Source organism: Mesoplodon mirus (assembly GCF_964341445.2).
Source record: "Mesoplodon mirus genome assembly, chromosome: 2".
NCBI lineage: Eukaryota > Metazoa > Chordata > Mammalia > Artiodactyla > Ziphiidae > Mesoplodon > Mesoplodon mirus.
The window spans coordinates 116,775,167-116,791,807 of NC_138977.1; the positions used below are offsets into that span (position 1 = coordinate 116,775,167).

At 40.6% G+C, this 16,641-nt stretch overlaps 1 protein-coding gene across 6 annotated transcripts in view; it reads left to right on the forward strand.

Moving 5' to 3' along the window:
• LYST (lysosomal trafficking regulator) overlaps positions 1–16,641 on the forward strand; it is a 197,721-nt gene that overhangs the window by 169,515 nt on the left and 11,565 nt on the right. For all 6 annotated transcript variants that reach the window (XM_082640698.1, XM_082640696.1, XM_082640699.1 and 3 more), the window contains 4 exons: positions 2,971–3,201; positions 4,986–5,175; positions 8,535–8,671; positions 12,406–12,504. In XM_082640698.1, coding sequence (XP_082496824.1) covers positions 2,971–3,201; positions 4,986–5,175; positions 8,535–8,671; positions 12,406–12,504 — 657 coding nt within the window. The remainder of the gene's footprint in view (positions 1–2,970; positions 3,202–4,985; positions 5,176–8,534; positions 8,672–12,405; positions 12,505–16,641) is intronic.

Here is a 16,641-nt window from a genome sequence, read left to right on the forward strand (position 1 = left end):
TAGACCTACAAAAATCTAGGTTCCTTACTAATGTCTCTGTATGTAAGAAAATACATCTCAATAGTTGATATTCTTAGACATCTTCAAGATGGGGTAGTGACACAAAGTCATCCTGTGACACCAGCCATTGTGTCCTGAGAGGAATCACACTCTTTCTTTGAGCATATTCCCATCAAAGAACAAAAGGGCATTTGGATATCATGTAATTTCAGGCAGACACAGATGGTTTTGAACTTCTAGTTCTCATTTTTAGGAATTGAGGTGGGGCAGGTTCCCCTAGTTTTCTTCAGTCTTCGTGTTGCCATATAGCTGCATTCTCTTGTCTCTTTTGATTTTGTTGACCACTTGAAATGATTTTAACCAATTACCTGACTCTAGTTTTCTGACCAATATCTGACAGGCAGCCACAGAAAAAATAGAACCACCTACTAACCTGCTTGCAGAAGCTATTTTGGGTCAACTGAATTGAAAAACCTGATTATTTTTCATCAACTCTCACTGAAAGACAAGACCAAGGAAAAACCTCATTTAGTTTTTCTTTTTTTTTTTTTTTCTTTTTTTTTTTTTTTTTGCGGTATGCACGCGCAGGCCCAGCGGCCACGGCTCACGGGCCCAGCCGCTCCGCGGCACATGGGATCCTCCCAGACCGGGGCACGAACCCGCATCCCCTGCATCGGCAGGCGGACTCTCAACCACTGCGCCACCAGGGAGGCCCTCTTTTTTTTTTAATTTGAAGTATAATTGACATACATTATATTAGTTTCCAGTATACAGCATACTGATTTCAGTCATTTGCAAAATGATCACCGCAGTAAGTCTAGTTAACATCCACCCCATACGTAGTTACAAAAATTTTTTTTCTTGGGATGAAGACTTTTAAGATTTATTTTCTTAGGAACTTTCAGATCTGCAGTACAATGTTATTAACTGCAGTCACCATGCTGTACGTTACATCCCAGGACTTATTTGCTTTATAACTGGAAGTTTGTACCTTTGGCTCCCTTCACCCGTTTGCCCACACCCCACCTTTGGCAACCACCAATCTTATGAGCTTGGTCTTTTGTTTGTTTAGATTCCACATATAAATGAGATCATACTTATTTGTATGGTATTTGTCTCTCTCTGACTTGTTTCACTTAGCATCATACCTTCAAGGTCCACCCGTGTTGTGACAAGATTTCATTCTTTCTTATGGCAGAGTAATAATTACATTGCATGTATTCACCACATCCTCTCCATCCATTCCATTGGTGCATGCTTAGGGTGCTTCCATGTCCTGGCTATTATAAATAAGGCTGTAATGAACATAGGGATGCGTGTATCTTTTCAAATTAGTGTTTTCAAAATACGCAGAAGTGGAAATGCTGCATCATATGGTAGCTCTATTTTTAGTTTTCTGAGACACCTGCATACTGTTCTCCACAGTGGCTGCACCAATTTACATCCCCACCAACAGTGCAGAGGGGCTTCCTTTTCTCTACATCCTCGCCAACGGTTGTTATCTCTTGTCCTTTTGATACTAGCCATTCTCACAGGTGTAAGATGATATCTTATTGTGGTTTTATTTGCCTTTTCCTGATGATTAGTGATGCTGAGCATCTTTTCATATACCTGTTGGCCATCTGTATGTCTTTTTTGGAAGAATGTCTATTCAGGTCCTCTGCCCCCCCCCGCCATTTTCTTTTTAATTTATTCCTTTATTTATTTATTTATAATATTCCTTTGCAGAAAAGTTCCTTAATTTTTCCCATTATTTTTTTAACATTTTTATTGGAGTATAATTGCTTAACATTGTTGTGTTAGTTGCTGCTGTATAACACAGTGAATCAGCTATACGTATACATATATCCCCATATCCCCTCCCTCTTGCATCTCCCTCCCACCCTCCCTATCCCACCCCTCTAGGTGGTCACAAAGCACCAAGCTGATCTCCCTGTGATATGCGGCTGCTTCCCACTAGCTATCTATTTTACATTTAGTAGTGTATATATGTCCATGCCACTCTCTCACTTCGTCCCAGCTTACCCTTCCCCTTCCCCGTGTCCTCAAGTCCATTCTCTACATCTGCGTCTTTATTCCTGTCCTGCCCCTAGGTGCTTCAGAACCTTTTTTTTTTAGATTCCATATGTATGTGTTAGCATACGGTACTTGTTCTCTTTCTGACTTCCTTCACTCTGTATGACAGTCTGTAGGTCCATCCAGCTTACTACAAATAACTCAATTTCATTTCTTTTTATGGCTGAGTAATATTCTATTGTATATATGTGCCACATCTTCTTTATCCATTCGTCTGTCGATGGACACTTAGGTTGCTTCCATGTCCTGGCTATTGTAAATAGTGCTGCAATGAACATTTTGGTACATGACTCTTTTTGAATTATGGTTTTCTCAGGGTATATGCCCAGTAGTGGGGTTGCTGGGTCGTATGGTAGTTCTATTTTAGTTTTTAAGGAGGCTGCATACTGTTCTCCATAGTGGCTATATCAATTTACATTCCCACCAACAGTGCAGCCCCTTTTTAATTAGATGGGTTTGTTTGCTACTGAGTTGTGTAAGTTCTTTATAGATTTTGGATACTAACCCTTTATCAGATATATGATTTGCAAGCAATTTCTCTCATTCAGTAGGTTGTCTTTTCATTTTGTTGATGGATTCCTTTGCTGTGCAGATAAATGAAGTCTTATATGATATTCTCTTAAATTAAAAATTAATTTTATAAACATACCTAATTAGCACCAACCAAGGTACATTATTTTCATTCATCCATTCAGAAGCATTGATCATTCCTATTCTGATCTCATTGAGATTATCAATGATTGTTAACCTGTTCAAAAACATTTTAAAATCCTTTTCATTTGAAACAGAAGAGTAAACCATTGCCTAGAGAATAAAACAAGTTGTTGTTTTCCCCTTTAGTGTTATCGCCAAGTCTTGCTTTTTACATACCTCTCGTTTTCTTTTATTCTTCAGACATATTTTGGAATGGATGTCTCTGCAGTTGAAGATCCAGTTCAGAGACGAGCACTGGAAACCATGATAAAAACCTACGGCCAGACCCCTCGTCAGCTGTTCCAGTCGGCCCATGCGAGCAGACCTGGCTCCAAGCTCAACATCGAAGGGGAGCTTCCTGCTGCCGTGGGGTTGTTAGTGCAGTTTGCTTTCAGGGAAACCAGAGAACAGGTCAAGGAAATTCCCTATCCGGTATGTCATTTGGATTTCAATAGAATTCAGCAAAAACTGGCTCAACTCCTGAGCCGTCAGGTCCCCTCCCAGGCTCTAGGGGCAGGGAAATAAGTAGCATGGTCCCAGCCTGAAGGTGAGTGCCAGCCAGTGAACACGGATGCCTGCATTACGTTCTGTGTGTAGGAAATGCTGCGTTAGAGCTATGAAGAGAGTACTTTGGGAGCTCAGGTCGGATTGTAACCTCCCTGAGGGTCATTACTGGGGAGAGCCTCACCAGGCAGTGACATAACAGGCATTGCAAATGAGAGGAAAGGAACCACCCAGGACTTGAGAAGAGTCTGAGCGTGGCTGTGCCAGTGCAGACATGCCTAGCGTGGTCCTGGTCATCATCTTCCACCAGAGGTGCTGACCAGAAGTGTAAATGTTTGGGTTTACAATTAAGGGGGAAATCGTACGTGTTTTTTTGGCCCCTCCAGGCTGTAATGATAAGAAGTATTGCCTCTTAAAATGGGAAGTAGGTATAATTTTTACTCTGAAATAGAAAAATAAAGCAAGCAAGCCTTAAGAGTAAAATGGATTCTAATCCTCAACTAAATTTTTCATTATAAAAGCAGCAAAGATGGGAGATTGTGAATTGTAAAGTGTTACAAAGATTTGCAGAAGGAAATCGCAGAAAATGAAAAGGCAAGGGAAGGAGGTTGTGAAGGACTTGGAGATAAAGTAAAGCACGGGTGTCGCACTGCAGTCGTCTGGGAGCCACTCTAAGAGAACATGGTTTTTACAGACCTTGCTTTGTTCGTCGTTTCTTATAATAATGCTTCTTAAATACACTAAATGTAGAACACAGAACACTAAATGTAAGTTCTTTATGCTCATAGCTCATATATATCAAATTTGCATGTTAAATACAAACAAAACTTACACAACTAGTGAAACTGAAATTGAAATTTTGAAACATCAACATGGGAGACAATGTTGTTTTGCTGAACCCAGACCACCAGTGTTGTGTTTCATAGTTGAAAGCTGTATTTTTTGTTTTGTGTTCACTTGTTAACGAAACTCATATGCTTTCGAAGCCTTACAAATCATTTTAGTCATTGTCATTACCAGGGTCATTATTTTTAACTAGAATCTATTATTTTAACATGTCAAAATAACAGTACGTCCCTGAAAAGTAACAAATGCCATTTAATTTGCCACTATACTTATTGCTCATTAACTCATTGAAGTTGGTGAGTATGAAGGACCTGAGCAGTATGTCTGTTTGCAGCGGGAACGTGTACCGACCTGCCTCCTTCCCACCCCAGGACCTTCGCATCGGCTGTTCCCTCTGCCTGGCGTGCCCTGTCCCCAGATAGAACCCCAGTTTGCTCTCTCATTTCACTCAGGTGTCTGCTCAGACATTATCTCCGCAGACAGTCTTACCCGACCCCCGCATCTAAATGGGCAGCTCTGTCACCCTCGGTCCTCTTCCCCGTCTTTGACTTTCTTCATAGCACTTGCACCAGCTGACATCTTGTGTACGTATTTGTTTAGCTGTTGTCTGCCCTGCTTCCCGGCTGTCAGACAGCTCCACGGGCACTGGGACTCCATCTGTCTTGTTCATCGCTGTGTCTAGCAACCAGGAACACATATTTCCATATGCTAAGCACGGGGGAAGTAAAAAATTATAAAATAATTCTTGCCCACAAAGGGCTTATAATCAGGCTGCTTTCTCTTACTCTGTTTGGAGTTTAAATTAGAAGTGATTCTATATTTACTACCTTTTTAAAAATTGTACTTTTTACTTTCCTCGGTTGTAGAGTCCTTTGTCATGGATAAAAGGCTTGAAATGGGGGGAGTATGTCGGTTCCCCAAGTGCCCCGGTACCTGTGGTCTGCTTCAGCCAGCCCCACGGAGAAAGATTCGGTTCTCTCCAGGCTCTGCCCACTAGAGCAATCTGCGGTTTGTCCCGAAATTTCTGTCTTCTGATGACGTACAGCAAAGAACAAGGTAAAATCAAACATGAAAATCATCCTAGGTATATCTTTCATGAGATTTGAATGTTTCCCCTCATCTGTGCTGCTATTTTGTTTTATTTCTAAGTTTTCTGAGTCCTTGGTGAAAAACTAAACTCAAATTTGTGTTCATTTAATGCAATGTAGGAATTAAAACATAGCACATGAAAAAAATGGGAACTAAATGCAATGTCATTTGAAATGAGAGGAGGTGTTGAAGGAGACAAGAATAAATGTCTCACAAGATGAAAACTAACAGTTTTATATAAATGTACACTTTGAGACTCTTGAATTCCAGAATAGACGGACTTATTTGACCAGCAAATCTAGTACCTCAGAAGAGACAGTCATGAGATTAAAACAAAACGAGGAAGTCGTGATAGCCTTGAAAATAAGTTTTAAAAATATGTATGTCTGGAAAGCAATGTTTTTCTCACCTCTCTGTGCACTGACTCACTGAAAGCAACACATGGAAAAGTGCTGTCTGTAGAGGCCCTCTTCATATATCTAAATGTCACCTACACCGTGGAAAACTAGTGACATTTTCCGCTCAAGTAATCCCTCCGTCCTCCCAAATTAACTGTTTTACTTAATGCCAAAGAACTCTTCCTACATCTTCGGCATGGGCTTTAAACACTAAAATGAATGACTGCGGGCACCCATCCCATCTGTTTGTATCAGGTGTGTGCAGATTTGCCCGGAAGCCCGTGTGTGGACCAGACACGTCTTAGCGTTCCGCGCTGTTAGTGTTTAACCTTGCGTTCTGTGCACTGTGCTCCTCGGTCCACATGGCCTCCCACCCCATGGAGCACCACAGTGCAGGGATGCCAGGACCCATGCCAAACATCGGCCATCTAAAGGAATTCAGTGTGCTGGCTGGGCCACAGTTCTTTTAGACTCACTCTTCATTCTGTCATGAAATGAATAATTGATTGCCTTTATAGTTGTCAGTAATAAAGGAGGCTGTGCACCATTTTATCTAAGTTTAGTGAGCTAGGAGGAGAAGGTAAAACCTGTCTGATCATCGCTGGAATATCAGTACTTTATTCTCACTAGTATGTTGCAATTAGCTATGAGGTATGTCACGAGTAATTTACTACTAATAATACTTAAAGTACCAAAATGTGGAATAATTTATCTTTAAAAAATTAATTAGGGTGGGGCTTCCCTGGTGGCACAGTGGTTGAGAGTCCGCCTGCCGATGCAGGGGACACGGGTTCGTGCCCCGGTCCGGGAAGATCCCACATGCCGCGGAGCGGCTGAGCCCGTGAGCCATGGCCGCTGAGCCTGTGCGTCCGGAGCCTGTGCTCCGCAACGGGAGAGGCCACAGCAGTGAGAGGCCCGCATACCACAAAAGCAAAAAAAAAACAAAAAAAAATTAATTAGGGTGGATTGAAGTTAATCTCTTTAGAGCAGAGAGAAAGGGCTGGTATTATCATGCTAATGATGGGACTTAAATATGTCCAGTATAATTGCTAACCTGCCTTACTTGTGCCACTTCAGTCACAAGCCCTTAGTGGCCCTTAATAGCTGTGTTCATTCACATTACACTTTATTTCCTCACAGAACGTATTTGGGTTTTATCAGAATCTAGGTGTGTCCAGGGAAGTGGTATCGTACAAGTTACAGCCATGGCCTCGGCGGCACAGTGCCTGCATTTGCGTCCCAGTTCTGCTGCCTAATACCTGTGTGATCTTGAGAAAATGACTTACCCTTTTGGAATCCTGGCTTTTAATCTGTAAAATGGGAGTAATGAAAGGACTTATCTCACAGGGTAATTCACTGTAAAGATTAAATGAAATAATATAAGGAATGACTAACACAGCGCAGGACTCATTCTAAGTGCTTAATAAATAAATGCCCATCAGACAGTTAGCACCCTGGGGCCAGGGGCTGTGTGTGTTCACTGCTGTACCCAGCGCGGAACCATCCACGGGGCCATTTCAGAGAGGCCTTGACTGACTGGGAGTGCACCTGGCAGATGGAAGGTCATGTGTGTTAAGCACTGCTATATCAAATAACTGTGTCATTTTGCTTAGTTATATACGCATAATACAATACAGCAACTAAACTGCCATGGTTTTCATGATCTTTAGCCCAGTATAGGCCAACTACTTGAGAACTGACAATGCCTCAAAATTGCCTGAGGTACTTTTTTTCAAAATATATTGATACTTGGTTGGGTCCCATTGGAGACATACTGCTTCAGAATCTCTGGGGCTTGAGTCTAAGCCTGTGCATGCTACAAAAGCCATTTTCTTGCAAACTCCTGTTTAAGATCCACTGTTCAAATAGATAAAGCAGAAGTTTATTTTTCTTTTTAAAAAAATATGGTGCCTCTTGTGTTGCTGGAATGAGAAACTAGGAACAGTTACTGAGTTCCTACTACATGCCAGACTTTATGGTGGAATTTGCAAGGTCCCGAGGCTCATGAAGTGTGGTTCCTTTCCATAGCAGCTTATGTAGAGAGGAGTTTATATTTAACAAGGATATCCCAGTTTCTTTATTGCAAAAGTGATGTCACATTTGGGATTATACTCAACAAAACAAAGAGAAATCTGTGAACTACATTTTCAGGGCGCTGTTGATTCATTCAACAAATATTTATTTGTTTTATTGCTTTATATGCTGGGTATTATGCTAGGTACTCACATTCTCTCTCCTTAAGGAACTCAAAGCTTCTAAGTTTCCAGGGCAGCACCAGCTACAGCATTTATGCTGCATTTGCCCTAGTCAATGTGCCAACAAGGCATAGATCATGAGAAACACTGATGTCAGGAGGCCCAGATCTTTATCCCAAAAGGACATAATACTGTGTTACGGGTCCAGTGAGAAAAGAAAAGAACCTTGTTAAACGAAGGTCTCCCGTGCAGTCCTTGCAGTTGAAAGGATTAAATTATCCCTTCTCAGGATTGCTTCTGCTCTAGCAATGGTCCCTTTCTGGTAGTAATAGTTGTCCTTATTGATTTTTCAACAGGGTATCTACATTTTTTAAAACATTTTCTAGTTCATATTTATTGTTAAAAGTAAGGTGTCACAGAACATGAATAGAGGAAGCTTGATTATCATTGTCTTTTATAAAAATTTCTTAACAGAAATTTTAGTACTAAGTCATATAAATCCCAACCAAAACACCACAGGTGAAAAAGAATACAGTTCCACCCTTAGAATCCCATTAGCCTTAAAGGAATAAAACTAACGCAATTCGGTCCATCTTATGGATATAAAGATGATTTTGCACTGGAATGACCGTGTTCTGCTGTGTGAACCTTGAGCCTTTAACCTGCCATTGTGGCCGGCTGTCCAATAATAACTGAGCAGTGGCAACTGATGCTTTTATTTCTCCTTCTTGAGGTGTGAGAAGCATGAACAGTACTGACATTCAGTGGTCCGCCATCCTGAGCTGGGGATATGCTGATAACATTTTAAGGTTGAAGAGTAAACAAAGTGAGCCTCCAATAAACTTTATACAAAGTTCACAGCAGTATCAGGTAAACGTTTTTATGAAGTACTTTATAATAATAATTAAATATAATGCTTTAAAAAGGAGTCAGACTGATGGCAGCTAGTCTCTAATATCCTGCAGTCAGTCCAGGAGCTGGTGATGCTGGATGTATGCCTTGTTTACAGTGCTGACAGACTCCCTAACTGCCCCTGTCTGTGTCCCCAGAGTTTGTCCTCTGCCCAGTCTCTTATTGAGACAGCATCAGCTCATGGCTCAGTATTGGAACAAAATCAGCATTGCTTTCTTCTCAGTGTCCACTTACCTTTTGTTACTGTGTCATTTTTTTTCTTTCTTTCTTTCTGTCTTTCTTTCTTTCTCTTTCTTTCCTTTCTTCCTTCCTTCCTTCCTCTTTCTTTTTCTCTCTCTTTCTCTCTCCACAGCTGTGTTGGGTCTTCATTGCTGTGTGCGGGCTTTCTCTAGTTGCAGCGAGCGGGGACTACTCTTTGTTGTGGTGTGCGGGCTTCTCATCACAGTGGCTTCTTGTTGCAGAGCACGGGCTCTAGGCACGCGGGTTTCAGTAGTTGTAGCACATGGGCTCAATAGTTCGGCTCACGGGCTCTAGAGCACAGCCTCAGTGGTTGTGACGCACGGGCTTAGCTGCTCTGCAGCATGTGGGATCTTCCTGGACCAGGGCTCAAACCTGTGTCCCCTGCGTTGGCAGGCAGATTCTTAATCACGGCGCCACCAGGGAAGTCCCTTTACTATGTCATTTTCAATAACCAGAGTGCCATGTTCTATACCTGGCTTTTTCTAAATGAACTGGGTATTTAGGCATCACAGCATGGTAGGAAGAGCCTTGGGGCTAACTGTAGCTCTGTGATCTGTGTTAGTGTCCAGCTCTGTTATTTACTATGTAGCCTTTGGCAAGTAATTTAACCTTACCCAACTTGAGTTTCTTTCCTCTTCTCTAAAACTGGGCTAGTCATACTCCCACCACTCTCTCATAAAGCTGTTGTAAAAATGTCTCCAATGTTTCTGAAAGTGCTTTGTAAACTATAAAACACCATGTACACACACGCACACACACACACACACACACAGACACAGTACTGCCATAACTTTTTCTGGTACTAAATTGTATGTTAAACCTTCTTTCTTTGACTGTCTTTCCATAGGAAGTTCTTTTACTGTTTTCTGACTTCGTAACCTACATAGCACCTGGTGCCTATTCATATAGTCCTAACATTCGTCACCATTCCCTGAGCACTTTAAAGATGGAGTAAGCTACTTTTGGGGAATTTTTGGCAGTGAAAGAAAGGAGAGCAATGGCTTGCTTGCTTAACCTTCAATATGCCTGGAAAAAAAGGTCACTGCCTTTTGCCATCTGGCTTACCAGTACACTAACAAAAGTAAGAATAAAGGACAGTGAAAAACAACCTTATTATAAATTTTAATAAGAATTTAAGCACTGAAAAATTATTTCTATCATGTACAGTTGGGCACAGAAACATCATTAAAGATGAAAAAATACTCTCATTAAGTCCTTTTAGCAAAACGGGATGATCCAGATTTCTAGCAAACACGGTGTGATAAAGTACTTCCGGTCAAGTGCCTAACTAACTAGATAAGAATACCATGTTTCATTTTGTTCTTAGAAATATGTTGTTCACTCATTGGTTGTTTAGTTTGAGAAAATTTGTCCAGGGTATTATCATATGAAGACTCACACTCTGAGATTTCACTTATCTAATCAATTTCATCATCATCGTTACAGATTAGAGTTCTGCTGTCTCTTAGCCTTTATCTTCTGATTGATCTCACAATTGTGAAACATGTTCCTGTCAATTTTCTTCTCTTTTCTATTATTGCTGGAAAATGAAAAATTCTCAATTTCCAACTATGTTCAATGACAGCTGAAAGTAGACTATAGAAATGGTGTCTTTGGTATTCTTTTATACTTTCTCAAAAGATGACAACATTCTTTTGACAATGCAATAAGAAAACCAAAAGATGACAATTTAGGGACTTCCCTGGTGGGGCAGTGGTTAAGAATCCACCTGCCAATGCAGGGGACACGGGTTCAAGCCCTGGTCCGGGAAGATCCTACATGCTGTGGAGCAACTAAGCCCGTGCGCCACAACTACTGAGCCTGTGCTCTAGAGCCCATGAGCCACAACTACTGAGCCCACATGCCACAACTACTGAAGCCCATGCACCTAGAGCCTGTGCTCTGCAACAAGAGAAGCCACCGCAATGAGAAGCCCGCACACCGTAACGAAGACTAGCCCCCGCTCGCCACAGCTAGAGAAAGTCCGTGTGCAGCAACAAAGACCCAACGCAGCCAAAAATAAATAAATGAATAAATAAATAAATAAATATTTTTTTTTTTTAAGGTGACAATATATTTCACATTTTACATTATCCTTCCAGGAGATCCATCATTCTCCCATTTTCTTATTTTGTTTGTTTTGTTTTACATAGTTGGGAATAATTGAAGAGTAGAGATGAAATAATTCCTAGGATGATGAAATAGCAGAGTGTTTCAAAATAGAGGAAAAAAATTAGATTATTGAAATCCTAGAAATGTAACTTAGGTTTATAAAAGAGTTCAGTCGACCCATATGGTAATTGCAAAACAGAATGAGTTTTATTCCTCATATAAGAAATAGGTACATTTTCTTTTTGCTCTTTGGAAGACCTCTAAGGAAGAATAAGAATTATGAAATATCAATCTTTACAAATAGAACTATTCAAGAAAGAAACTCAAAAAATAAAATTAGATCCAATGGACTCTGAAGATATATTGAGAGTTAAGAAGAGTCGGGCTCAAAGCAAGTCATTTTTCAAGGTAGCAGACACTTGAACACGTTTGCAGGGCCAGGGGAAGAAGCCAGCAAATGACAGTTTGAAATTCTGACAGTTGTTTGAGAAACACTGGGGTGGGGTGGGGCTGGCCTTAAAAACAGAGGGGCTTCTCTAAATCAGGAGGTGACGCTGAGACATTTTGAGGCCCAAAGGAGGGAAAGGGATGAGGTCTGTGGCTGATGATCGCCGTCTTCTTAGTGAAGTGAAGTGAAGTGTGTGGGTATTGCTGACCAGCCGACCGACCGGGAGAGGTGGGACTGGAGAGGGGGCAGAGCGGCTGGGGACCGCTGCTGGGGGTGTGGTGCTGGGGGTCAGCTAGTGCCAGAGGAAGACTGTCAGGCCGAGCAAAGAGGTGAGCCGACCTTGAATAGTGTCGCCATGGTTGGGACTCAAGGGTTTATAATCCCCAAGGAATAATCCCAGATTTTTTTCTCCACGTTTATCTTTCTTTCTTCTCCTGTCTAGAAATCTTTAGAACTGTTAGAAGCAATACCTCTATTTATATATATTCTCTGTTTCCCTACCAAAGACAGAAAAAGAAAAAATAAATAAAAGTAAAAATCACACACACACAAACACACACCCTCTCAACCTTGGATCTAGTCAATCCTGGATCATTTTGTTTAAATTTCTGAGGAACAAATGGCCCTGTGTGTATTTGTGTGTGTGTGTGTGTGTGTGTACAGAAAAATGTAAAATCATAGACAATGCATTGTAATACATTTTAATTTGGAAACAGCTTTTAGATAGCATAAAGTTACAGAATATTATTATATCTTACACCATTCTAATAATTTCAAGTAAAATGTTTACCTTAAATTTTGTGATCATATATTTTTAAAATAATTGTCAGAAAAGTAGAAGCATTTCTCATGCTTTTTAAACATGATAATCTTTGATTTGTCCTTTCTCTAGGTGACTAGTTGTGCTTGGGTACCGGACAGTTGCCAACTGTTTACTGGGAGTAAATGTGGTGTCATCACAGCCTACACAAACAGATTCATGAGTGGCACGGTAGGTCTTGGGCGCATTTTGTGAGATTTTCATGTCAGTGAGAGGAAGAAACCCTTTATGAAGTATAAATTTGGTATAAGATTAAATTTTTTGTACATTAATCTTTTGTACTTTAATCTCTTCACATAAGCTCTTAAAATGTAAAAGGTCACATGTCTAACTCTTTAATTTTAGGTTTATTAAGATCACAAAAATTTTGAAGATAACTGTAAAGGTCAGAGACAGACAGTATTTTGAGTTATGACCTGTTTTGAGTTTAGGCTTTTTCATGGCATTTTGATGCTTGCTTGCTTTCATTCTCCGTATCAACCCGAGTGCTTACAAGTATACCACAATATTCTATAAAAGTTGGAAGTACAGAACTCCTAATGTTCAACATTCCTATGCTCTCTGGGTGAATTAAATGACAGAAAAATCCAAGTAGCCAGTCTTGATTTCTACCACTTACTGGAAGAAATTTTTTCATTCACTGAATCCTTTGGATTTGAGAGTTAAATTATTAAAACACTCTAGTGAAGAAGACATTATGTAATACTTCTTTTAATCTACTGTCATTCCTTTTTTTTTTTGCAGTAACAGTACTTACTTTATTAAGAGATTAAACCTACAGTATTTTAGTAGTTAATTAAAGGACCAATTCCTTACTAAATTATGCCTGGGACTAGAATTCCATATTGAATTTTTTTTTTAAACTGTGAACCTCCAAAGTGTTTCAGCACTATGTTTCTATTAGAGACAAAATTCAGGTTCAAAATGTTAAATTAAAAATATTTTTTACCTTGCCATATTAAAGCATTACATCTTGTCAAAAAAAATAATAAAAATAAAGGACCAATTCCTAAGAGGCATTTCCACTGTAGGTCTGTCATTCCTTTCTTGAATCAGCTGTCTGTGGTGCTGTTGAGGATTAGTGGCAAGTTTAGGGTGATAACTCAGTGATTATCATTCTAGTCTGAAATGTGCTCTGTGCTTTTTTTAAATTACAATTTTCTGCATTATTTTATAAAACATGTTTTACTGGGTGAAACCTGTATTTCTAGCATAGGGTGATGCTCAGTTCCTTACTTTTCTGTCCAAGTTTATTCCCTTTTAAGCCCTTGTTAAGGTTCTTTGCCACGATCCTTGGGGTATAAATGTGATCATAATATTGTTTCTGTCTCTTAGTCTAAGGAGTCATTAAAATGTTTGAAGCAGGAGTGATATGATCCAGTCAGCATTTTAAGGCCATCACTGTAGCGCCTACAAGGAGAATCGCTTAAAAGGGATGTGGGGCTGGAGGGGAGGGTACCAGTTCAGAGGCGCTGTAGTGATACAGGCTGGTCGTGGTGAGGGCTCCGTGTCAGGAGGTCGGCATGTACAGGTTATTGCAGGACAGTGAGGTTGTGCTCTAAGAAAGATTCACACACAGCTTAGAAGAGCCAGAAGTGGGACCAGCCAGATGTCAGGGAGCCTGAAAAGTTACACACGAGCTACATCTTCAAGGACCATTTTACTAAGTGGAAAAAAGAGGAAAGAGTATTGTAGCAAAGTAAACCAACACATGGAAACAAAGGCATGGTAGTTTGGGGGATGGCAGATACTTTTATGTGTAGTTTAGAGTATAACATGCTGGGAGGAGTGCCAAATTCAGGGCAGGAGCAGTAGAGTGTCTTATACACAGGCCACATTAAGAAGAATGCTAGGGGGTCTGAGCAGAGAGGCACCTTCACTTTTGGATTGTCTTCTGTTTTCTCCTTTTTACTCCCCAAGGCCTAAAGCAGATGTTAATTTTATAATGTCCCTAATATTTACCACTGCCATTGCCTTTCACCTTCTGAGCTCACCCTGTTTCCTTTTTTCTACAAATATATGCTAATCTCTGCTGCTAGAGCAGTTGTCTGCTTGTACACTCAGATCATTTGCACCATCATAGACACCTATTTAAAAACTAGCTTCATCTTTTGTTTTTTATTTCCTCTTGCTTTCCCCGACACTATGAACAGCCTTGCTCTTAGTTTTCCTTACTTCCATTCTTCCTATAATTTAAAATTTTAATTGTACGCTAGCACAGTATACAGTACTGGTTAAAAAAAAAAGATTAAGCTGTACTCGGTATAGGAGTAATTTTGCACAACATAGCTTTGAAATAGATCAAAGATGTAGCTATTATCATTTGAATACAGCAAGACACATGCTTCTTTTATTTTTTATTTATTTATTTTTTTGCGGTACGCGGGCCTCTCACTGTCGTGGCCTCTCCCGTTGCGGAGCACAAGCTCCGGACGCGCAAGCTCAGCGGCCATGGCTCACGGGCCCAGACGCTCTGCGGCACGTGGGATCCTCCCAGACCGGGGCACGAACCCGTGTCCCCGGCATCGGCAGGCGGACTCTCAACCACTGCGCCACCAGGGAGGCCCACACATGCTGCTTTTAGTTTGAAGTTATTGTGACGTCTTAGGTTGCTTACCTTTCCTCAGTTCTGTATTTGCCTGAAAGTGGATTTTTTCAATTTATTTGTAAGGGTTTTCTTTTTCTCCTAAGTATTAATAGTATTAGGTAATCAAGTCATGAGATTAACAGTTACTATTTAAACCATGTCCAAAATTGTATCTTAGCTGTGTGGTTTTATCATTGTTTGATCTGAGAGAAGGTTACTTGGGTTTTTGTTTTTTTTTATTTTTGTGATACGCGGGCCTCTCACTGTTGTGGCCTCTCCTGTTGCGGAGCACAGGCTCTGGACGCGCAGGCTCAGCGGCCATGGCTCACGGGCCCAGCTGCTCCGCGGCACGTGGGATCTTCCCGGACCGGGGCACGAACCCGTGTCCCCTGCATCGGCAGGCGGACTCTCAACCACCGCGCCACCAGGGAAGCCCTTACTTGGGTTTTTGTAGATGTTGTTGTTGCTTTTTACTGGGGACCATCTCATCATTTTGGGGTCCCCAAAGCTGCAGATGTGACCCTATGCCTGTGAGGTTGGCAGGAAACACCTCATGTTTACTAACTTCTGTTCTCCCAACCCACTGAATGCCATGGTTCTAAAAGTATCTATGCTCTCGTTTGTGTTGGCCTTGACACATACGAAAGACCACCTCCCAAGCACCATGTAGGATATGACCAAAATAATTGTTGTCTGAAAATATTTTCAAGGGAATCTTATGAAATACTTTCCTGAGCTAGTGAAGCATATATAACTTTGAGCATTGTGAGTTTCTGTTGACTATCCCAAGATAGTCTGCTAAAATGCATTCTACATGTGTAATGACGAATACATTGCTTGGTTATAGGGAATTGTTATCTATAAGCCATTTATATACAGTATTAGAGAAGAATGTCTTCTAAAAATGATAATTGATTTTAAAATAGTTGGTCGTGAGTCATTTTTTCACTAATTAAATAGTGTGGCCGCATCATCTTCATATAAGTGAACACCTGTATTTCTGTTCTCTAAATTGATGGTGGTAGGAGAATATATATGCAGTGTATCAAGGTAGTATTACACCATTCAAGAACATTTTATGAAGAAGTAGGCCAGCACAAGATTCCTATTCTACCCATGGAAATTATTTTCTGACCCATCAGGGAATCATCTAGTAACACTAACTCTTGCAATCATTTTAAAGTGAAAAATCTATAAAATTTCAATAACCACTATGTAGGGTACCTATCTTGTGTTTACCCCATAAATATTATTCATGATCATGAAGTAAACACACACACACACACACACACACACACATATATATATATATTTTTTTTTTTTTTTTTTTAATAAGGAGGGAGCTTTAGCCCTGAGGGCATTTGTCAATCCTAGAATATTGACACTGTCCTTGGACAGCCTCTTGTGAGAGGAATAGAAAACAACAACAAGGGACAGAGCAAGCTGGGGACTCCCAAGGAGGCCCTTGTCCAAAAGGCTGGTCCCTAAGAGTAAGGATGAGTCAGATAGGACCAACTCTTGCCTGGAATTACAGCCTGGATTGGAATTCCCTGGGTTGTCCAGGATCCTCAAGACTTGACTTTGGGTAAGGCGCCCCTAGCCTGACATGGGGATCCAGGTCATCCAGCAGAAGAAACAAGGAAGGTACTTGCATTCTATTCCACAAATAGAGGAATTCCTACAAATAATCTTTTTAATGTAGTAACAAATACACAAAACCA